Source organism: Saccostrea cucullata, unplaced genomic scaffold, assembly GCF_032062105.1.
Source record: "Saccostrea cucullata isolate Sc308-1 unplaced genomic scaffold, CSIRO_AGI_Scuc_v1 ctg4723, whole genome shotgun sequence".
Classification (NCBI taxonomy): domain Eukaryota; kingdom Metazoa; phylum Mollusca; class Bivalvia; order Ostreida; family Ostreidae; genus Saccostrea; species Saccostrea cuccullata.
In genome coordinates this window covers 305-25,246 of record NW_026930763.1, presented here as the reverse complement: position 1 = coordinate 25,246, position 24,942 = coordinate 305, and the positions used below count along the sequence as shown (strand labels likewise).

Sequence of the window (24,942 nt, the reverse complement as noted above, 5' to 3'; positions counted from 1 at the left end):
CTTTTCAATCCACCAATCAGCGCATTGGCTTTAGAATCTTCGGTTCAGATTCTCGTTATCGGAATAGGCGTGAAATTATAGATATAACCAAAGGTGTTCCGCATGGAGTAAAAATGGCCGCGGCCATTCCGCATGTGGCGAGGACTCCACAGAAAATTTACAGCACAACGAATGTATGTTGTCTCTGCGGATTTTCTTTTGTGGTAAAAGAAGTAGATAACGAAGGCAACATAAAAATAAAAAAATTAGTGAAACTTAAACTTAAGGATGTACAACACACCTACCCCCAAAAAATTCCTGTCGTTTAATTTTCGTTATTTTTGTATATTTAGTACATGACTATATCTACTGCATGTATGCATATTTTGGACAAAATCGTTCGAGTGGTTTTTGGACAGGAACTTCCGAAAGTTACCCCCCTTTAGTTGTTTACAAGGAGAGAAATTTTTTAATCAATGAACTACTTAAACCTTGATTTTCAAAAAAACCAGGTTAGATATAAATGTCAAATTTCATTGGCTTATTCTTTTAACCATTCAACACAAAAACATAGTCATCTTTTTGATATACATATCATCAAAACAATTTTTAAAGACCTTAAACTGAAAAACTATGAATTTTCTAAGCCTTGAAAATTGCGTATTTTTCAAATTCAAATTTTTTTTGTGAAAAAACCTGTCGTTTAATTTTTGTAAAAAACTTTCTTTAGGTAGCTGGTAGTAAAAATAATCTTAATAATTTTTTGTATAATTTTTGTACGACCAGTTTTGATTTAATAGCGGAAAATTACCCCCTCCCCCTTTCTCAATAAAACACGTTCCCGCACGTCTTTCAGACGGGAGTCGATCACTTTGTTATATCAATCTACAAATACACATTTAAAAAATTAAATTGGAATATTGCTTTTGCTTCAAAAATATATTAACTTACAAATTTAAAAGTTCTCATATGTAAAGCGTATTTAAATGTAGATTTTTAGGCAATTTTTGAATACCCCTATCACCCCCACCCCTTCCTTTTTTGCGTCGCAGACCATTTAGCGTTTGACGAAACGTCGTTTACAGTGCAAATATACTGGTACTATTTCGTCAAGAATCCCGGAGGTATGCATTAGTTTTTAAATTCATGAATGCAGAATAAATATTGACTACTCTTTTTATATGTATCAGGAAAAAATTACTGAAAGATTTTAGTGTCTAGTCCATATACGTATGCGTTATGCATTCCTAGTATCTCATGAAACCTGGATACGAATTCAAGTTTTGTTGAACTTGAATATGTTGATTTTTAATTTTATTTCTTTAATTTTATTCATTAAAAAAATGGTGTATGTTCAACTCTCCTGTCCTGTGATATAAATGGAATAATTGTAGTTTCTTTCATGTCATCTTTTCAAACGAGACAGTATGTGGCCGTGGGGATACATCGACATTTGCATTAGATGTACATACACCCCTCATGATATTGTACGCATTTCTTTCAATGTCGTCGCTTCTAAAGTTAAAATGAAAATTCCGTATTCGTCCACATGAACATCAAAATATCAATAATTAAACTCTTCATCTATTTCAATTTATATCAAATCGCACATTGATATTTTCTAAAATCTTATAGGCTACGTTTTGTTTTGATTCGAGGAAATGCGAACCGACATTGTTGATAGAAAGTCAAAGTTACGATTTGCTGCAATAGGATATTCATAATTTCAGTAACAAGTAAACAATTCTTTTCAATTCTATACTTACATTGTGCATTTGAGGTCTATAGTATTCAATTCTCGGATTTATCAGGTCTTTGGATTCTGTGGAAAACCGTGAATAAAGGGAGGAAAATAAACATCTCCTACATTTTCAGAGTTGTTCCTCTTTGATCAGTAAGGGTCTGAGAACAACATCGATTTTATATTGTAACAAGTTTTTTGTTTATTTATTGTTGTTTTATTTAATTAAAGAAGAAAAACAATATCCATATCGTGTATGCACAAATTGTAATGAAGACCATTAATCGGAATGTTATATAGCCAATTGTAATAATGAGAATTTCGGCAAAATAAAATTTTAAGAATAAAAAAAAATGCTGCGCTTTGATCAAAAATACAATTTTTTGTATATGAAATGAAATGAAATAAACATTAAGGGATGGTATTTTAAGTCTTGCTTTTTACGGAGTTTAATCGGGTTAATTAACAAAATACTAATTAATTGAGTATGGTACGCACAATCACAGCCAAGCCCCATATCCCAATTTTCTTTCATGATTGATATACATCGGGATCGTTTTACTCGTCGTTTTGACGCTTTATTTCTGACGTTAAATTTGACGTTACGTCAAACGTTCAATTGAAATCGCAAGAGTTATCTCCCCCAGTGTGTTGTACGTCTTTAAGTTAACCGAAGAAAAGCAGACAGCTATTCGGGATGTCATACAGACTGATCTTCCCCCAAACGCTGAAGGTGTTTGTGTAAGGTGCTTTGGGAAGGTTGAGAAAGTGCTGAAGTACCAAAAAGAAATAAAAGACATACTGAAAACATTCGAAAAGAACATGAAAAGAAACAGGGCCAAAACGCCAGGATCCTCCACCCGTAAAAAAAGAGGTCGGGCTTCTCCCAAGACACACGAACAAGTAGGTCAAATTTAATGAACTAGGCTAATTCACTTGTGTTCTTTAACACAGAAATTTAAAGCAGAGTTAAATTTTCACATAGTAGAATATAACAGCTGCAGAATACATAGTAATTTCACAGCAGTCTTAGTGATTGTCCAACAGACACGTGGATTTTGTAGCCTATAACCCTAAAAGATTTTTACCTAATTTTTTAGTTTTAAGTAATACATATTCCCAATCTAATTAAAATTAGATCTTTGATCCGCTCCAGTTTGATCGCCGGAGTGGGTCAAAGATCTTATTTTAATTAGACTGACATATTCCATTGTTTAATTATTTTCTTTTGTAATTAGGTGACCATTCACAGACCAGCTGTTGAGCATGCCACTGCTACATGTGTTTCTGAGACTCGCTACAGGCCTATAATGCCGCAGCCACCACAAACTGAGGGTATGTTGCAATTACTAAAATAGTTATGAATTAATGCCTATGTTTTGGACAAATAAACATGATAAAAAATGTTAATCTTAATGATCTGGACAGTTTACTTCAAACTGTTTGACATAAATTAATCTTATGCCCTGTTTACACAGAGAGTTTAATTCCAATCAAAGGTAAAGTTACGGCGAATAAGCTTCGTTTAGCGTTCATATGGAGAATTTAATGCAAATTAGTTTAATTTGAATTAGTTTACTACTTATTAAATTACTTTGCATTAGCTATTGTGTGAACGCAATTCAATTCGCATCAGTTTGATTCGCATTAGTTTACTTCGCATTAATTTACTGCGAATTAAACTCTTCATGTGAACAGGGCAATAGTTTCTCATTATCAATGGATAATCAGAGTCAAACAAATTTTAAAGAAGTCAACATCTAAGCATCACAATGCATCATTATTATTATCATATTAAAAGTGTAATATTCTGCATTTTGCAGGATCATTACAAGGCTGCAAAAGTTTTCCAGATATTACGGGCCATGATACTTTAGAGGTAATGCCATTATTGTGTAAATGCTTTATTTGTTACATTGGTGAAACATTATCAAAATAATAAAATTAATATTATGATTAATTTTTGAAGTCATATACTAATCACACTATAAATTCCTTTTCATCCAATTAGATTGCAGTAGATGTTCTACGGACATCAGCTGAGCCTGCCAAGGAGGATTTTGGTACGTATCACATTTTTTTAATTTTATTTAAAACCAAATAAATGATCATGATGTTTCTCAACTCTGTAAATATCGTAATAATTTCAGAGGATTAGAGTAATATATATATGTTGGCCGTTGTCAGTCATAGGTCCAAAACTCGAAGCTACAAAGAAAGTCAGAAGATCTCTGGGCTTCAGCAAAATAATTGAGAAAGACATAGATAATTCTGCTTACACAGGAGAAGTGAAGGTGTCAAAATTGTTGGATTTGTTTGTTTTGTTTAACAGTTCAATTTACCACAGATTTTTCTGTTTTGTTTATTTGATTAGAGCAAACAATTCTTCCAAAACTCAGAATTATTTGTGTAAGGGGGGGGGGGGGGGGGAATCACTTGAATTTGTGAAGTGAATTCAAAATTTGCTAAAGAAGTGCAAGTAAGTTGAAAATTTTAATATTGTTTTGGAATGCAAATAAAACTGTGCTTCTCTGGGATAGTATGGTTCAAATAATTTGGAATGGAAATTCTAAATTTTAATTGTATGTCTCTTATTAATGTGTAAATTCATTCCTGGTTGCTCTTATATATACAGGGTCATGTTTATTTGAATCTTTTCATAGAGAGGCATGGCATCAATTTTATTGTTTTAATTTTTTATGATTTAAGTTTGATTTGTCAACAAAAAGGCCTGTTTTACTTTATTTATAAACAATTATTAACATGAATAATAATAATAAGCACATTAATTTAATTTTGTATTCCTTCTTAATTCTGAGAGGTGGGGTATCAGAATATTTATGTCAATTGATTTCAGAATATCTTTTCAAATATACCTCTTCCTTGATCTGGCATTTAATAAGTAGTAAGATATTTTGTTCATAGTATACTAATGATAGGCCTTTTTGAAAATTGTTTTGATTTCCATGTTTAGTTCTATCTTGCAACTTTTATTTCTTGGAATTACAGGGTCGATGACATACTTTTTGATATCATGTTGAAATTTTAATTTTCCTTGGCCTCAGAGAAAGGTATTTATACACAATATATCAGATAAATTAAAATATAAATTCACTTGAAACTCGGTAAATAAAATACTATTACTGTCAGTTTTTATATCAAATTGAATACATAAGAACAAAGTTTAAATAAGTTAAGCTTGACCTAGACCTTTTACAAAAAGGGGACTAAATCTGGTATAAGGCCAGAGGCCGAAGGCTCAAGTGAGCTTTTCTGATCAAAATTTGTCCATTGTCTGTCGTTGTCATTGTCATCATCGTCGTCGTTGTAAACTTTCCACATTTTCATCTTCTTCTCAAGAACCACTGTGCCAGGAAAGATGAAAATCATGTTGAATCATCCTCAGCTGGTGTAGATTCAAGTCTGTTCAAATCATGACCCCCAAGGCTAGAGTGGGGCCAAAATGGCCAACCAAAATTTTACATAGGAATATATAGGGAAACCTTTTAAAATCTTCTTTTCAAGTACTTCAAAGACATCATTAGTGATATTTATATGGAATCATCCTCAGGTATGTTTGTTCAAATCATGACCCCCTGGGGGGTTAAAATTCAAACCTTGGTAAACTTTCAGTTCTGATCTGATATGTGCTTTTTCCTAGCCAATGTGCTCAGGTGAGGGCTGTGGCCCCTAGGCCTCTTGTTTTTTATTGTTGTCATTCAAAATAACCAGAACTAAGGGAAAGGTTTGATCAAATTATGAAATGTGCTTCTTTCTTTCAGTTGACAGTGTACTATCCAAGCCAGACAAAGAATACCTATGTCCTACAAGAACACCATAAAAGAATATGTAAGGCAATTCTACAAGGAGTTAATGTGGACAAAGTCATTGTTGATGAATTGGTTGCTGAAAACCCCTCACCAGTCATTGAGGCTGTTGCAGATATCCTAAAGCAAGAAAGTCAGAGTATTTGTAAACAAGGTTCAGGAACTTTATTGAGAAAGAAAAATCTTGATGACTTTCTTTCCTTTAGCTGGGAATCTCTGAGCAAAGAACTGAGTGTTAGTTGCCCAAATTTGATGACCTTAATGTCTTCAGTTGTGTCTGATGTGCCATTACAAATAGACAGCAAACCATTCCAGCACATGCTTGTGTCAGTTGCTGTAGGGCTTCATGCTCGAAACCAAGAGATGTCAGTCATTCAGTACATCATTGGCTTTATACTTACACATGGAGGCTGCACACTAACGGTATTATTTTAAATTTCAGAATAGCTTAAACCATTGGTTAAGAAATTTTTTGTTGAATTAAAAAAGGGGGGGGGGGGAGGTACATCACTACATGAGATTGTGGTTGAATATACTGTTCTTGTATCTATCTGTTAAAATACTGAGTATGAATAATTTGACCAGAATACGAAAAATCCTTGTCTTTTTTATAATTATAACCTTAAGTTATTAATGGAAAAAACTTTAATTGCTCATATTTTTAAAACATATTGTTAAAATTGATATCTTCAGGGCTACTCAAATGTAAATTTTAAATATTTTCTTTACAATCTATTTAGCCCAAAGTAGGTTAAAAGTTACAATAATGAGGAAGTACGGGTAAACATGATAAGTCAATAGAGCAGTTGATGCATATTTCTTGTTTTAATGGTTTCTTATAATTCACAGGACATAGAAAGACTTTCAAACATAGGCTTATCAGTCCATCCAAGAACTGTGCATAATCGATTGACAACCTGGCATGACAGTCTGGATAAAGACATTCTGAGTATACGTGATTCTTGGGCAAATGGAGGATATCAAAGATTTCAGCTTATTGGTGATAACTGGGACAAGAACATTCTCCCATCTTTTCGAACGTCCCAACAGAAAACTCTTTCCCTTCACCTCTTCAATGTTATCGCGGTTGTAGACCGAGTACCAACTCATCACTTGCAGAGCACACCAGTTCCATTAACTGAAGAACTAGATTACTCGATGTATATTCCTTCAGTCGAAGAACAGGACAAACTTCTTCAAGAATTGACCTTTATATTTGCAACCTCTGTGTTGTCAAATATGCCTCAACTGGAAGAGCATTTCCGGCATGTTTATCCAGTGCATCTTGAGCATAAATACAGCTCTTACTGTGGAATGAAAACTACCCAGGTATATCATTTAATCATGTCTTTTAAGATAACTAAAATGAACAATTACATCTAAGACATAAGAAATTATAGAGGATTTCTTTCATTTTATTGACAACACCATCATACATTGGCATATATAGTCATGAATGCAACAATTAACATACATAAAATAAAATATGAAAGAAAGCATATCAGGCTTACAGGTGATTGTTATGAGATCTGTCCATCCTACCTTTTTATTTAGTTTCCTCTTGGACTGTATAAATGCAATGAAAACAAAACAGCAGAGCTGATACAGCTGCTAAAAGATCTATCAGAGAAATATGTGCCTCAGCGTGATGAAGAAATAGTGGAGGAGGTTTTTTTTGGAGGTATGTTTATTTAGATTTGTGTATATAATGCAAGGAAATTGTAAGCTGAAATAGAATCATTTTACTGCATAGTATCTTGGAAAAGTTTTGGCTGTGGCAAGAATAAAAGAATTTAAATTAAGAGTAGTAGCTTTCTTCACGTCTTTTTAAGCACTGGATAAACATTCATCAAAGTATTTTAATTTAGGAGATAGATTGACAGATGAGCGTGTTCAGTGTGCCCAAGCAGCAATGAGCAATGCAGAAACACCTAAGAAAAGGCTCGAGGGATTCATATCAAAAACGGAAGATTTCCATCGATTAATGAACTTCTTGGAAGTACGTTTTCACATTTTTCTTGATAATGTTTTTTTATACTAATATAATATTTGTTTATCTAAGGATAGTTTTAGAAACAAATGAAAAATAATTTTAATATATGTTTATAAGAGGTCAAGTAATAATTTATCACTTTCTCATATGACTTTGCATCTCTAGTAAACAAATTTGTGAATATTTTTCAGGCAATATACAAATTGACATTCTCAACTGAAAGTGCACAAGACAGAGGGACGGTTTACTACTACCGCAATTTACTTAATGCAAGAGACGTGAAAGGGAAAGTAAAAAATGCATATCGTCCGCACAAGATGTTGTACTACACCATTCTGGATGCAATTTGTCTTTTAATGTTTCTTGAAGAATTGAATATTGATGTGAATTCAGATGTACCCTTGCCTAGCCACTTCAACAACTTGACAAATGATGAAAAAATACAGTGGTTGAATGAAATTTGCAGTAAGATACTGAAGAAATATTTCTTTGATGGCTCATCAGATGTTTGTGAACAGTTGCGTGAAATTACAGGGAATCCAGATCATCCCGAGAACTATTGGGTACAAAATTTTGAAGATGGTCGAATCCGATGTCACTTTTGTCCAAAAACATATGCTTATGTAGGCTCGTTAAAAGCTCACGAGAGTAAAGTGCACAATGTCACCCTAGCAAAACAGTCCAAAGTGTCCAGAAAGAAAGATACCAAAGCAGATCAGCTTCAGGACTATGTTGTTATGCTCTTCAAGCTTGTGATGCTGCATAAGAACCTTGACAGTGCTGTGGACATGGGAGATGGTGAAAGATCTGTAAGATCAACTAAGTATGAACTGCCAATATACAACAAGACCAATAAGACAAAATACAGCATTGGATCGATTCATCTGACAGCGCTGACATCTGGCTTACTTCCTGCAAGCCAAGAAGAAAGATTGAAAGCAAACAGATTCATCAATCTACAAGGTGGTCCAAATAACAACATAGCTCTGGATGAATTTGTCGAGATGCAAAATAGAGACAGCAAAGTAATTTGCTCAGGGCACCAAACAGAGGACAGTATTGTCCAGCATTCGAAAGAGTATCCACTTCTTATTAACATTGCAAAACACTATGACATTGTTAGTAGCATTAAGGGTAAGAAGGGATTCCATCATCTTCCTTCCTACAAACAGGACGTCAGAAAAATTCTTCAGGATCTCCAGGAGCTAAACATTTTAGAACATACCCCTAAGCGCATCTTGAAGTGTAAAGGCCTGACCACTGAGAGAAATCCATTCAACAATGCCTATCAAGGGTTGTCCACCATGATTCATCGCCATCGACCATCATTTCCTTTTCGCCGTCTGCGTGATCCCCACATTTAAACTTATTTAACTTACATTCCTAATGCACGAGTTGGCATGAATTTTTATGAACATTGTATGAAACAATGTGCAAATAGTATCAAATGAGAATCAAATGTTAAATTTAGGTGTTTTTCCTTGTCAGAGTAAAGAACCTTTATGTAATTGTATTGGACATAATTTAATAGATACAAAATGACTATAAACAGTGATTGTTTTTTGCATATATCTTGTCCATTCAATTTCCAACACTGATTTTTGCTCATGTTAAAAATTCACAAGGTAAAATATTTAGGTTTAAAAACCCTTCAGAATTTTTTATATTCTCTCAAAGCTAAATAAAACATTTTTCAATATGTTTATCCTTGTCACATATTGCTATCAAATACTTGTATATATCATATCTCATTGTTTATGTACTGCTCAATTACTGCAACATTTTGTAAATAAAATGTTAATTCTTTATTATCTAATCTGTGAAGAATCAAATCCAAAAGTAAAGTGCCACAAACTTTGATCAATATGTGTTGGATTTGGGTAATAAATTTTAAAATGAAATTGCTTAGGCCAGCTTTAAAGAATTTAAAGTTTGGTTGCCTTTTCCCAATTGACTTGCTCAAAACATTGTTTAGCCTCCAGGAAACATTTTTAATGCATTATGGAAAAAAGATAATGAAAATTTAGCTTTGATGTAACAATTTAAGGGGGAGGGGATTGTCCACATACCTACCGGGGTACTTGCACTGACCCATTTTTTTTTTTATCCCCAGTCATGACAGGACAAACAACCATGAAACAACCAAGCTTCTTCCATAACTCCCATGCTCATTTTCAATAGGAATATGATAGATGCTAAGAAGTTTTAAAATACCCTGTTAGAAAAAGTAAAACACTAAATTTGATTTTTACATTTTTTAATGTTTCAATTTTGATTTGAATTTCCATTACTCAACATCAGTTGCATCACTATCAACACTATCTGAGTCTTCCATGACACAAAGTCTTAGAAAATACTGCTGAAGTGGCAGCTGTTTACAGTTTTGACAAGAACACTCCAGTTCACAAATATCACAACAACTGTGAATCCCTGTTTTTAAAGAATCTAATTGGGATGTTGAAAGGAAATCTTTCATGATAGAAATTCGTCGACATGTCTGTGTTTTGTATATATGCTTTACACTGATATCTGCATGTTGCAGGTGATATTTATTGTACAACAACAATGCAATAGACTCCTTGCCATCTCGGCCAATTCTTCCCACTTCCTGTATCAAGTCTGTGGTTGTAGACGGTATACCATATAAAATTACTGAATGACAGTTCACAATATCTATGCCCATTCCAAAGGGCAGAAGTTGCTATCACAAGTTTTATTTGACTGTCACCATCCTGAAGATTTTTAATAATGTCACTTTTCTTTTCATCTGATGTCTCGGAATGGAACATATCTACTTTATCGATTAATGTTGGGTTTTCATTACATAAATAATTGTACAACTCAGACACCTCCTTAACACTGGTAGCATAAATAATTGTGCGTGGAAATGCCTCCAATTCCAAAGAATCAAGTAAAAACTGCATGGACATTTCTATGGAGCTGTCAATTTTTTTAACATAGTATTTAATATTTGATTTATCTGGTGATCTTATAATTAATGTTGTACATTCTTTTTGTAACCCAAGTTCCTTCATAACTGTTCTACGAATTGTCTTGTTACATGTTGCACTGACAGCCAGTAAATTTGCAGACGGAAACATGGACCTAAGCTCTCCTAGGTGCCGGAACCATTTCCTAAAGGCCAGCTGCTCCTCATCCCCTAATCCTCCCCTGCAAGTAAAATTGTATGATAATACATATGAGAATAAAATAAATTAAAAAGAACTATTTACTCAGATGTGTGGTTAAAAATGATTTAATTATTATAAATGAAAATAAGGTTGCCATCGATTGGAGTGAATGAAAGACTTCAGTTAAAAAATGCATGTCTCTTACCATGTGCACATAGTGTGGCATTCATCTACTACAATTGTATCAACTTTAAATTCCTGAAGTATTTGCCGGAAGCCACTGTTGCCAACCAATACCTCTGGCGATGCAATAAGATAATCAAACTTGCCCTCCGCAATAATATGGTCACTGTCTTTACTCTCGCCTGTGAAAAAAAAAATGGCTATAATCTTGGTAGCATACTCGTATTATCCGATTGTACCAGGCCCTACATAGTCATAACATTTTAGAGCGCGGAAATGATGAGGGGGACTGTTTGATTTACCTCGACTCTAAAAGTCACACAAAATGAAGATCCGCATTCTTCCCCCCAATGTAATTATATTTAAAAAAAAAAACCTACCTTTGTAAACTGCTTTAACATTTGGAATAGAGTTCAATCTATCCACTTGATCTTGCATTAACGCAATTAAAGGCGAACAAACGATAATCTTTCCGACGTTGTAAGAGTCTAAGTCTGGGGATCTCTGAATCTGCAACTGTTTTCGGACAGGTATCAACATCTGATATGGCAACGACTTCCCATATCCGGTTGGTAAAATTGCCATGCAGTCTTTATTATTCAGAGCTGTCAATAAAATATCCTTCTGTTCCTCCTTTAACGTTTGAATCTTGAAATCTTGCAATACTTTCTCAATAGCATTCTCCAGGTCGGTCGCCATTATCGAAATTTTCCCGAACTTTTTCACAACGAAAAGCGTTTGAAAAAAGCTCTCTGATTGGCTAATCTGAACAATGAATATGCATGACAAGAAGGTCACTGGATTTGACCTACAAATGGGGTTTCGTTAGATCTTTGTGTAGCGATCAAACTGGAGCGGATCAAAGATCTAATCTTCCTGGGAGGCATTTGATGAAATTTTTTGAAACTCATAATGTAAGGATACATTAGTAGTATAGACAAGATAGCGTGGTCAAAATAGCAAGATCTCACGCGCATGCACGTGCGCTTCGCTCTGATTGGCTGAAACTAAAGTCTCAATAACTTTCTTGTTTCTTGTCATAATCCTTTGAAATTTTGAACATAGTCCTACATTATGAAGATCTACCGTACGATATATAAGAATTTTCATGAAAGCATGCGCATGTGCGCGTGCTGCAAGCTGATTGGCTGAAACTTTAAATGGCAATATCTCCTTTGTTTTTTGACGAAATTCTTTGAAATTTAAAATATAGTCATGCATTAGGATATCCTACGAAATGATATAGAAAAAAAATCATGAAATCACGCGCATGCACGTGTGCTGCAATCTGATTGGCTGAAACTTTAAATGGCTATTTCTCCTTTGTTTTTTGACGAAATTCTTTGAAATTTAAAATATAGTCATGCATTAGGATATCCTACGAAATGATATAGAAAAAAAATCATGAAATCACGCGCATGCACGTGCGCTGCAATCTGATTGGCTGAAACTTTAAATGGCTATTTCTCCTTTGTTTTTTGACGAAATTCTTTGAAATTTAAAATATAGTCTTGCATTAGGATATCCTACGAAATGATGTAGGAAAAAAGTCATGAAATCACGCGCATGCACGTGTGCTGCAATCTGATTGGCTGAAACTTTAAATTGCTATAACTCCCTTGTTTTTCAACCAAACAGGATGGGATTTAGAACATAGATAGATGTAAAGGACTCCTACAAGAAGGTATGATCATCATGCACGTGCACGCACGTGCGTGCATTTGAAATGAGTATATTCAAAAATACTCTTGAATGAGTGATTTTTATTACTTTTGGACTGAATGCTTTAATATATAGTATATTAAAATATATAAATAGTGTAGACAAGATGATATGGTCATAACGCACATGCATTCACATGCGCTTGCTAATGCTAAAATTTGAATATAATTGGTATCCTTCTGGGAAAACGTTGTAAAAGCAGGGGCTGACAAATAGATTTTTAAGGCACTAGTCCAAGGGCAAGTAAATGGTCAACATTGACTTGCCCTACCTGAATTTTTGCTTGCCCTACCATAAACTAATTCTGTATTTATAGATATTTCAAAAAAGAGGAGGACAAATGCTGAGTATATCATACAAGCCCCTATGCTCAGCTTTAAATTTATGGCCTACAAATAAATTCTATTTTTGATAAGTCACTTGCCCACGGGCAAGTGGTTGATAAAATTCCACTTGCCCACCCCTAAAATTCACTAGCCCCGGGCGTCGGGCAATGGGATTTGTCATCCCCTGGTAAAAGTCAAAAATGCACAGAGTTTGTCTTATTTAATGAAGCTTACAGGGAATATGGCACCAAAAGGGAGTTGGGGAGCGTTTGGGGAACATCTGTAACGGTTCCCGTTACAATTAGCACTAGTTTTAATTAGATTGTGATAATCTAAATACGGAAATGAAAGAATATCTTTGCCGTGTTTTGATAAAAAAATAATATGCAGCAATTTATTATTATATCGCCTGCTAGTCTTCCAGTTCCTTGGTGTCCATACCCAGTCCACCCAGCTGCCCATATTTTGTGAAACATCATTGAAATTATGGTGAGGAGTTTACTTAATGGCTTGGCTATTTATAGTAGGGATGTCAACGAATAGCTAGTCGACTATTCGACTGTCAGTCGAATGAACCGACGATCGAATAATGAAACAACATTCGAATATTAAATAAATGCAAGAAAAGGCACTGACAATGATATTTTCATCTCAAAAAGGGTCCTTCCTCAAACTATCCCTAATTTATAGTAAACATTTATGTTTATTATTCGATTAGCTACAATTTTTTACTTGAAGAAGAAATATTTTTTCATTGTTTTATTTTTTTTAAACAAATCTTTACAAAGGACCCCCCTTAAGGTACCATACTGTCTGCTTAAACACACTCTTCTAGGATCAAATGCTCATACGGTGTAATTTTTCTGATTTTTTAATTAGTACTAACATGATAAACAAAAAAAATAAAAAAAAAAAAAAAGAAAGAAAGAAAGAAAAGAAATTTATTTCTCTAAAAAAGTATAGACTTGATTTTCATTTTTTTTTCTTTGAAATGTTAGTGGTGCGTTATCAATTTTGTTTTATGTATATTCCTTGTTGTAGCTTTTAAACAAATGGTTTTGTCGTTTCAAAAAAGAACGAAAACATACACACTCCCTTATAAACATGCCCTCTCACGCACAGACATACAAAATTGGTCATTTAAACCTTGAAGGGTAAAGCAAAGGTTATAATTTTTAGGTATGTATACCCATTTTCCTTTTTTGTCATGTTAGAATTGGAATCAATATACAATAAAACGCAAAAACTAATTTTGCAAAACAGTTAAGTTTGATACAAAGCTCTGTCAAATAAAATTATATATAATTTTTAATTATTCAGTCACTGCTCAGTGTTGAATTACTCTTTTCAACATTTCAAAACTAGAGGTACTGTGAGCGATGAGCTCACTAAATGATACCCCCCGCCTCCCATATGGTTATAACTGGTGAAAAAGTCCATGTTTTCCTGTGGCCGGGAAACCCAAAATATGTGTCGGATCAAAAAGTAAAATAGGAGGTGCACAATGGCAATATGTAATAAAGATTCTGTGGAAGTTGCATCAAATTTCATTCAGTGGTATGAGAGGAGTTGCGGATAAGAGATGGGTACCCCAAAGCGTAACAGACGGACGGACGGACAGACGGAAGGACGGACGGACGGACGGACGGACAGACGTACAGACGGACGGAATTAACGATTACTATATACCCTCCCGCTTTTCAAGCGGGGGGTATAATAATTAGAATTATACTCACCGAAGTCTTTTCTATTGACAATGTACATTGAAGTCACAGAGAAATTATTCCCCAAACTAACGTTCCAGGTTGGAGGTGAGGGAAGTTCAGATGTGTGTGAACACGTGTTTATATCATCACCATTACCTAAACCGTCTACAGCTTTATCAGACGTGTAAGCTTCATTCAGAGTTGTCGACTGTTCAGTAGCTTTCCAGAGGGCAATATTCTTACCTAAAGTATAGAATAATTAAATTCAGGGTTGGAAAATACCGGCAGTGGGAATTACAAAAGGTAAATATATCGGTATTTCTCGTCCAGGTAATTAACACAAATTTTATCCAAACTGGGAAATACTGGGAAATACAAAATTTATGAATTTATTTCTTTTAAGGCGTCCGACTGGGGTTTTATTGTGCGAAATCTGCAATAGAGAAACTCTTCAGTTAACATAATTATGTTACTTACACTGACTTCAGTACTAGTATACAAGTCTGGGGGGAAATCTACCGCCCAGGTATTTTTAAGGGTTCGTCGCAAAATACAGGTACATTTACTATAGGATTATATAGGAAAGTGCCAATTGTTCGCACTTTAAAGGAAATTATACAAATACTACAATAGATTTGTGTTCAAATTATACTATATGACGAGTTATATAATATAGTGCATTATATGTAAGAAACAAAAAATTCTACCGTCTGGTTCCCAGAGGGGGCATCACAAAATGCCAAAAAATAAAAAAAATTTCCTGTTTTTATGGAGTACTACAAAATATGACGCATACAGATGATAAGTACTTAAAATTATATGAAAGATCAAAAGAATCTCAAAAGTGTATTTTTTTAATTTCAAGAGCATATGTTAAAAGTCTACTTTAACATTTTTATTTCTACTTCTTTAAGAGATTCAGTTTATCTGAACGTCAAAACACACTAGAAAGACGTCAATCTACCTATCAGATGAAAAATCGTTTTATAAATCAGTAATAACAAAATCGTAATTAAATTTTTTAACCTTTAATTTCTTAATTTTGTCAAATTTGTGAAGTGAAAAAAGGTGCTTTAAAACAGTAAATATTTCACCATGATGTGCTAAGTATTGCGCAATGGAAACCCCAGTCAGCCTCCCTTAATTCACTCAAATCTATACAAATTTCATTAATAAAAATGAACATAAAATAGAAAATGAATAAAATTGACATATATCATAAGTCTGAAATTTTAAAATCACACTTAGTATATCACTACTCCAGGTTTCCTATCCATTATATGTATTCTGTAGCAGAACATGTTTCCCTGTTTGTAGTTTAAGAACAAAACTGATTTTTTGGATTTAAGTTTTTTTTTCAGTTTAGTAGAATTATGAAGTTTATAAATTATAAATTTAAGAACATGATGAAATTGTTTTATTCCTTCTATAAACACTGTAGTGTTTACAATCAATTAATATGTTGTTTTAACAGATTGACTCTCGGTGATCCTGGTTTGAGAGGTAATTGGACTGTACCTGGAGTAGAACTGAAATGAAACATACGGTTATAACGAACAGTATTCAAGATCAGAAGTCCATAAAACAACAGAAAATAGGAGCAGAGCAAACACGGACCTCTAAAAAATTAGAGGTGGGATCAGGTGGCTTATTCTCAAAGGTTTGGCATTTACACTAAATACTACATTTAACAATTTTCTTAGATCCTTCTTTATGTACATAAAAATGTCCAAATGAGATACCTATATGTTCATTTCATGGGCAGGTAAACCAGTACTGTTTTATAATTATTTAAATTGAAATATTAGAAGGGTGTAATACATGTGTATACTGACATAAGATGATTAAGGTAAGGTTTGCGTCTCCCTCCAACTAATACTTTTTTTAATATGCACACATGCTATATATCAATTTATTCAGAGAGATTAGCTTTATCATTTTATATGATTTTCAAAGATATTGCCCGTCCCATATTTTTAGTAAAAGACGCCAAATTTAACGTATTTCATATTTCACCTCGAATATTATTTTCATTGAAAAAATTGATTTATTTTATAAATTATCAAACTTTTATAATTAAAATTACCTGAATTAGTATAATTCATGCTTCTATTATTTAAACTTTTGATTTTCCGTTATCAAAAATGTGAAAAATTGGGAAAAAAGAAGATTTTTTCAATTTTCCTTGATAAAGTGAAACCGTTGCCATGGCAACAAAAATATAAAAATCAACGTTTTACATATCTACCGATTCCTTCAAAATCCATGAAGTTATTAATTTGATCATTTTCATTAATTTGAACTAAAAAAATATGTATGTCCCCAATATTATTTCCATGGAAACAGGGGCTATATTATGGATTTGGAACATAAAAATCAGGCTTTTTCTACACTTTTAAAGACAACATTGATATCACCTTGCATGGTAAATGTTAAAGACTAAATATTATTTTTGATATTGATTTTAGGCATAAACTGGCCAAAAATATTCAAAATAAAACTCCTCCTGTGCTACATGATGGTCTAAAAATTTATTTCGTGGAAGAACTCTATGTATTTATCATGTTTATGGCAATCTTTACATCTGAATATTCTGATGAAATTGTCCATGAATTATACTGCAACACCTTTAGAAGTACATGTATATGTATATAAACATACTTCAGAACATGTTGCAACTAAACCAATTAAAAGCCTATGAATTTGACCTCATGCTGATTTAGTTATTCCAACATGTAGTAAATTCTAGACATCTTTGTAGCAAAATATCTTTATTCAGTTATGGCTGGTGACTGTCATTTTACATGTATGCCTTTTTTTTGAGTGAAATGTTATAAGCATTGCATCCACGAAGCTGCTGTTTTTATAATTAAATGATTTCTTTACTTTGAAGAGTAGAAATGCTATCTTTAAAGTAATGTTTGTTTGCCCTCTCTTGACTCAGGGTAAAATTATTGGGTCGGTAGGTGAGAAAATCTTCAACAACATTTTTTTAAGGGGATAAGAGGAATAAAAAGAAAAATAATACGGCCCTGCATTGAATAAAAGTTTTCAGTCTGGTCATTTTAGTCAGTCGGTCTGGAGAGGCCGACAACCATACATTTTTTAAAGATGGCCTATTTCTACACTTCATGGACATTAGCTCAATGTACAAAACTCATCAGTTTTCAGAAATACTTATTTGAGCATATTAGGTCCTGGTAAAAACAATTTTTATGAATAAAAATATTAATCTTAATTGTTCATGTATTAATTTCCTTGCAATTTTACAAACCTTTTTAAGAAACTTGTTACATGTAAGTTTAGACAAAAGCAACCTTCAATTAATATCTATGATGTATACATTTATTTTACTGAAAACAAATTCAAAGATGGACAAACAGAGCATGCACTGCAATCATCACATACACATATTTTCTAAATATATGGAAAACAGCATGTATATACTAGATAGGATGTTGTTAAACATTAAATTTTCTTCTATAATCTATAGACATATAAAAATATGCATTGGGTATAACAAGTCAGAAGTTCTTCTCCAAATCTCCATTGATGTTGCCATGTCTGGTTCTTTATCTTAGCTTGATCCATCCAATTTTCTTTAATATTCTTGAGCTGATATGGGATGACCTTTTCTTTGATTGATGGCACAAATCATTTAAGGAAACACTGAAGTACTTTTTTTTTGGTCTTATCTATTCCAATTAATGACCCATGATCTGAAATCATATGTGTTCATTTTTACAATAACATTTAAGGAATTGCATAAGTAATTGCACTGAGTTTCATTCACTCAATGAAATGAATAAATTTCCAATATAATCAATGAAGAATCAATATGAAATTATTGTAAAATTTACAGATTGAATTAGTGAAATGCAAATGCTTGATCAAGAAAATTAATGTTCTTGTCATGTACAATCTGTATCTCTTTCTTTTTATTAATTAGAAAATGAGATATTAATTAAAATCAAACCTCATTTAAAAAGGTAACTTGAACAATTGAATACCTGTTCCAATAATGTTACAAATATTAGGCCTAAAAAGCAAGGATTTTAATTTTCATAATTTCTTGAATGAATGCATTTTTATTTTTTGGCTATGTTGGGATATTAGTCACATCCTGACATCCTTGTACCGTTTATTCATCGTTTTTAAATCCGTAGTCAGTAGATCATTCATAACTTACAGTAATAAATAATTACCTGATGAAAATACTATCAACAATCTGCAATCAAACTGTCAACATCCTCATTGGACATGGTCAAATGCACCGTGACTTTTCTTCCCTGTTCGGACTGCATATAGCATAATACTTTACAGGATACTCTCAGGTCTTTTTTTTTTCCCATTCTCACTTAAAATTTTAGTGTAGTGGTGAAGCGAGAAACACACAACAGCACAATGCGTCAAATGCCGTCAATGACTTTCTTCTGATCGGAATGGCCGTGCAACTTGCCACGTTCCGTATCGAAAATAAACAAGTCATCCTTTATCGGTTCATTCACATGCATCACGCTAACCTCAAAGGCTTATAAGATTCCTATGCTTTGATTTGTTAGAAGACTTTCTCCTGAAAACGTCCTTTGTTTTTAGTCCTAACAATAAGTGACAACAAACATCAAGTATGACAGAGGAAATTCGTTAGCGAGATGCTTAGCATCGCTGGTTTAAATTCGCCTGTTTCAAACGCTTTGGTGATTTGCAAGAGTTATCTCCCTGTAAACGCAAACCTTACCTTAAAGTTATAAAGATATCTTTATCTCCCAGTTTTTCTTGGTAAATACTAGTAACTCCCGAGAATTACAGTATTTCCCACCGTCATGGGAATTATATGAGTATTTCCCTTTTTTTGCCAACCCTGTTAAAATTAGAATATAATACAAAACTTTACAAAGTTAAAACATTAATCAGCACATTTTCTTTAAAAAGAACTTCACACAGAAGATACAAAATATACCTACCACCGAACACCTCTATTTCTTTAATGGTAACTTCTTTACTAAAATACATTGACAAACTTTTTGTTTTGAACACTCGATCGAAGTAAATCGTAGTTGTTGATGGAACAGCAGAGTAACAAATTCTGTTTCCGGAGTCTTTTATTGTCAGATGAGGAGAATCACCTCGTAAAACTTCAAGGAAAACAGTTTTTTAACGTTGAATGCAGATAAGAGATAACCATCTTTGATATTGATATATAATTTGAACGTGTCAACAATGATCCTTGTCAGTCATGTCTTGTTATCATATTACATGATTAAGTATGAGGAAGAGAGACAAAACACTTACAAAACAGGTAATTTTTTGATGTCCTATTCAATAACATATTCTTTTTAACCGTGTTTCAAACACTTAAGGAATTTTACCATGTAAAGTCATAGCAGAAACGATAAAAATGCCTCCAAGCTGAACGTTTGCTGTTTTAATTGTCTGAAATGTGCTTTGATTCCCATCAAAAGGCTCATCCATGTTCATGCCTCGAAAAGCTAAGTTAACTAAAAGTACAAAGATGTAGATACATGTATCAATCTGAGGAGAAGATTATCGAACGATTTGTCATATATATTTCTACATTGTAAGTAACGACAAACGATGATTAAAATGTCTTCAGAAAAGCTCACTTGAGTTTGCAGCTCAGGTGGGCTAATTACTACCAAATAGGCAGGTGTTCAATTCACAAATAAATGAATAAATAACAAGTTGTGCGTAGGCAGTCTTGTATTCTGTATCAATCACCAAGTAAATCATAGTAATGGTCTGATTTAACCCAAAAAAAAGCCAACAAAATAAAAAAAAAACATATATATGATAATCAAAATAAGATCCCTCCAGTAATTTTTCAATTATTTGAACCATGTTAATTTTTTTTGTACTATATAAAACAAAAGCTTTAACAAATTCATAATCCTTTCTTGTTTGTTTGTCGGCGCAAATTGCCGTTTAACAGGTCGGAGGGAATACTCGAAATCGGGTATTATCCGTGAAATCGCGTATAATACCCGATATTAGGGTATCGTTGAATCCGCGAAATCGGGTATCCCGTGCAACTTTCTTTAAAAACAAAAGAATAAAGCAACGGCGCATTATGCCAGTTACTGTTACTTGTACATCAGTATCTTGTGGATTTATTTTTATTAAACCTAATTCATACGGTTGTCAAATAAGTTTAAAATCACACGACAAACACTCCTGGGGTAACAAAGAGGACATAATGGCGTTATTATTTTTCAATATAATTTCTAAAAACAAATAACTACACTTCGTTTGTCTTTATTTCCCATTAAAGTATTCCATATACTTAATTTTCTAACTTGTGCACTATTCACAAAATGTGAACCTTTAAAGAAATTAAACGACTAAATCCGTGTTATGTATTTTTACTGAAAAATGTATGGCGTACCTTTCACGTGAAACATAAATTATTCCTAACAGTTAGAGAGTACAGTTTAAGCGAGTCATAATTGTATATCTCTGCCATAATAGAATACCAACGTTATTATAAAGAAGAAAATAAATAACATTAAATAAATACCCACGGGAAACAGGTTGAAAATAGCTAATTGAAGGTGAGTACCTTTTTTATGTCAATTTAGCATGGAAATTATCATTCAAAGACACCGTAAATTTTTTGGTTGCATTTTGATTGATACAAGATATGCTATTTTTTCTTTATTTTATGCATTTGTGTGAAAATTGAGAGCGAGAAGTCATATGAACAGGATTTTCTTTTTTTTGGGGGGGGGGGGGGGTTATAAATAAAAGTCAAATATGTACATCTTTTCATGAGCTTATAATACATTGAATTTCTCAATATAGATCGAGGTACAGTCATATTGAAATATGAATTACATAGTCAAAATTTCACATTTCTTATAGTTTTTACGTTTATGAATATGTTAATGAACAAACTGAAATAATGGAGTGTTCAATTGCCTTGGAAACTCTTGTCTTAATTTTTGGGAATATAATTCCTGATCAGACATTAAAATTTCATAAAAATTGTAGCCACTTCCTTTCTTTATTATACTATTTGATAGACAGAGTAAATTTTACCTCTTTACCTTCTATATTTTTCTTATATCGCTATCTTATACCTCATTATAATATGCGAATACAATGCACTATCTGATTGGTTCTAGACAATATGTCACAGTTTTCTTTTAGTTATTTTATCTATGATACTTATTACTCATGGCAATAACTTTGCCTAATACATGTACTCATCTATAATGAAAAAATGTGTTAAAAAAATAAACATGAATTCTAGTTACTTGTAGTCTCATATTGTGTTAGAAAATAACAGGTTGCTTTTTGTTTACTTATATAATTTTTATTTGATGAATAAATCTTCCCTACAATTAAAAATATATAACCGAGTTTAACCGATCGTGACTTTCAAAGAGAGGTTTCTTGGACACATGTAGAACACAGTCGAGGTTGTTTTGTCAGAGGTGGTTAAGAAGTCTTTAGCCCCCCCCCCCCTTGAAGTCGCCAAGAAATGGTAATATTGATGACTTAGCGAAATCAAACGATCAACAGTTACGTTTTCTCATAAGCTGTATTCCTGAAACTATTACTGTCTCTGCTAAAATGCTGAAGACATATTCTACAAATATGTATGAATGATAAAAAAAAAGATTTTCAAAAAAAAAAAAAAAAAAAAAAAAAAAACAGAAAGAGGTTTTTTTAACCGAAATTTTAGACATTTTTATCATGACATTATATATACATTCATAAATGAATTTGATTTTATGCACAAGATGAATGTGAAAGTAATTAATGACGCATAATTAGATACGATAGACAATCCCTTTGTAGAGAATTTATATTAGTTGATTTTCAGATTCCGGATTGTTAGCTACTTATTATTAATCTCCCATTTAGCTGTATCACCTTATCTATTAGTAAGCATAGTCAGTTTATTGCCCTTTAATTACCGTGATAATTAGTTAATCACGGGTGGTCCTTGTATAATTTTATGTATTGCCTCCCCACTTAGAGGAGGTAGAATTTTCACTCCCCACATTGTGGAGGTTCAGTTTACTATATAAATGAGCGCATTTGATCATTTAAGGTAGATGAAGTTTAGTTGTTGTAGTTTTGTGTTTAGAGAGTTGAAGAAAAGTTATTCTATAGAGATAGTTGAAGTTAGTGATGCTATAGGATGTTGATAGAATTGATTCAGAATGGATTTATACTGGATTACGGGATTTTAGGATTTTATATACTGTATTTTCATTTGGATTATTGTCCCCCGCTTGAAAAGTGGGGATATTAATTTGGGTTTGTCCGTCCGTCTGTCCGTCCGTCCGTCCGTCTTTCTGTCTGTCTGTAACGCTTTCGTTTCCACGCGATATCTCGAGAACCGTTTGAGCTTTTGCAATTAAATTTAGCATAGCAACTCCCTATGGACTGAAGAAGAACCCTATTGATTTTGAGGTCAAAAGGTTAAAGGTCAAGGTCATAAATAAGCAAATTCTGTCTGTTATAATACTTTCGTTTCCACACGATATCTCTAGAACCATTTGAGCTATTGCAATGAAATTTTACGTAACAACTCCCTGTGGCCTAATGAAGATCCCTATTGATTTTGAGGTCAAAAGGTCAAAGTTCAAGGTCGTAAATTTACACATTCTGTCTGTGTGTAACACTATCATTTGCGGGCGATATTTCAAGAAGATTTTGAGCTTATGCAATGTAATTTTATACCAAAACTCCCTAGGACGTCTCTCGCCCCTCTCAAAGTGCCCCGCCCCGTTTGTTTTATTAGTATTTATAGTATTACATGTCGCTATTTTTAGCGCAGGGGCATGAGGAGAGTTATTGCGTATAAAACAGGTTCTCGGCGGACTTTATGTTCTTATTACATCTATTAGAACTGTTTGATAAAGGCTAAATAAATAAAACACCATGGATTGTGTAAAATTTTGAGAATACCGAACATGAAAATATATAATATATACATGTATGTGACTTCAGTTCTGCATATGCTTCACATCGTGTAAATCGATTCCGTGGTCTAGTGGTTATGTCACTTCAAATGTGAGAGGTCCCGGGATCGAATCTCGGCCGCTCCTTTCTTTTTTTTCTTTTTTTTTTTTAAAATACTTTTCTTTTTTTTTTTTTTACTAAATGATAGTATTCAGCATGTGAAATGAAAAATTTATGAGTTATAAAATCATCATTACAGTGTGATAAATATTCCATATGAAAAGAATCTTCTATACACATAATAAAGAATAAGCAATCAAATCTTTAAACGCATATTGACATACTTGTATTTTATTTGATTCAGTATACATGTATACATTTAATAATTCTACAAATTCAGTCAGGGGGATCCGACTTTTTTCCTAAGCGGGGGACACGAATTCTCTGAATTAGCTTGTTTTACATTTATTTCTACTGTGAAATGTGGACTATGTGTGTGTGTAAATATTGTGTGTAGACATGTAAATAAATTAGTGAACTTTAACAGTTGTTTAATACGGACTTATCATTCAGCACAATACTAAGGAAAGTTGGAACTTAAGGGAAAACCGCTCGGACAATAAATATGTAGACACTCGGCAGTATAAGCCGACTTCCCTGCAGCTCGGCCTGCGCCACAACTGGTGGCCAGCGGTGGGATCCGTGTTGATTCATGTGGATTTGTGAGATTCATATGGATTTAAATTCATGGATTTTACGGACCGTTCAAAATAGTGAATGAATTGGATAATTTCAGTGAAATTGAAAAATGGAAAAATTTTCATTTGTGAAACATTATACCATTAAGAAAAATGGAGTTGGGTATGTGAAATATTTTGTGGACTTGGAAATTTACGATTTAAAGTGTACCAGATGTGATCACACATTCTCTAAATCTAAAGCCAAAAACAAAGTTATAATGGAGTGTGAAAAATGTGCAACCTCAGTGTTCCGATTTTTCTGTCCTCGTTGTGGCAATGTGGAATACCGTTAGTGCATTCGCAAAAATGAGTTATGTCAACGTATATGATTTAGATGAATCCGGAAATTTTGTGTTAATTGGAAGTGTTAATGTTAACCTCCGAAAAGAATGTTCAAACTGCTATGTAATGTTTGTGAAAAGTGAGAATCGCCATTGTATTAATTCTCAACATTATGTTTGGAGGGGAACGCACGACGTTTTCACCGAGAGATATGGAATTAACTGGTAATGTACCCTCAGCCAGCACACCTGGATTACAAGTAGGAACCTCACCAAAAACGCCAGGATCAACAGCAAGACGCAGACTTTTACCAGAATTTGATCAGGAATCACCATCACCTATTCTACCTACAGAATACAGTGAATCTACAGCAATGTA

General features: G+C 33.2%; 3 protein-coding genes across 3 annotated transcripts in view; 1 reads left to right on the top strand and 2 right to left on the bottom strand.

Annotated features, from left to right (window-relative positions):
* LOC134230023 (uncharacterized) overlaps positions 1–20,102 on the bottom strand; it is a gene marked incomplete at its 3' end in the record, with an annotated part of 35,794 nt that extends 15,692 nt beyond the window's left edge. Inside the window, exons 1-3 of the mRNA XM_062711798.1 lie at positions 19,978–20,102; positions 19,573–19,743; positions 14,639–14,851 (exon numbers count right to left, since the gene is read on the bottom strand). Of these exons, the coding sequence (XP_062567782.1) occupies positions 14,639–14,851; positions 19,573–19,743; positions 19,978–20,086 (493 nt within the window). The remainder of the gene's footprint in view (positions 1–14,638; positions 14,852–19,572; positions 19,744–19,977) is intronic.
* On the top strand, positions 114–9,320 carry LOC134230022 (uncharacterized). Its single transcript, XM_062711797.1, has 12 exons — positions 114–173; positions 2,387–2,623; positions 2,959–3,055; positions 3,199–3,219; positions 3,544–3,599; positions 3,732–3,783; positions 3,908–4,014; positions 5,503–5,970; positions 6,397–6,876; positions 7,102–7,228; positions 7,416–7,546; positions 7,732–9,320. The coding sequence occupies exons 1-12, from the start codon at positions 114–116 to the stop codon at positions 8,902–8,904; spliced, it is 3,009 nt and encodes a 1,002-aa protein (XP_062567781.1). The 3' UTR covers positions 8,905–9,320.
* Positions 9,828–11,553, bottom strand: LOC134230025 (ATP-dependent DNA helicase RecQ-like). The gene is made up of 4 exons (XM_062711799.1): positions 11,235–11,553; positions 10,877–11,036; positions 10,194–10,711; positions 9,828–9,970 (listed from the first exon to the last, which is right to left on the bottom strand). The coding sequence occupies exons 1-4, from the start codon at positions 11,551–11,553 to the stop codon at positions 9,828–9,830; spliced, it is 1,140 nt and encodes a 379-aa protein (XP_062567783.1).
* Positions 20,103–24,942: the final 4,840 nt, after the last annotated feature.

Excerpts from the sequence above, each read along its gene's own strand:
- LOC134230025 (XM_062711799.1), bottom strand. The coding sequence starts at position 11,553 with ATGGCGACCGACCTGGAGAATGCTATTGAGAAAGTATTGCAAGATTTC. Across the intron at positions 10,712-10,876 it reads TGCCACACTATGTGCACATG|GGGAGGATTAGGGGATGAGG; the intron begins GTAAGAGACATG and ends TTTTACTTGCAG. Across the intron at positions 9,971-10,193 it reads ATATTGTGAACTGTCATTCA|GGATTCACAGTTGTTGTGAT; the intron begins GTAATTTTATAT and ends CTTTAAAAACAG.
- LOC134230022 (XM_062711797.1), top strand. The coding sequence starts at position 114 with ATGGCCGCGGCCATTCCGCATGTGGCGAGGACTCCACAGAAAATTTAC. Across the intron at positions 3,220-3,543 it reads GAGTTTAATTCCAATCAAAG|GATCATTACAAGGCTGCAAA; the intron begins GTAAAGTTACGG and ends TGCATTTTGCAG. Across the intron at positions 3,784-3,907 it reads GCCTGCCAAGGAGGATTTTG|TCATAGGTCCAAAACTCGAA; the intron begins GTACGTATCACA and ends GGCCGTTGTCAG.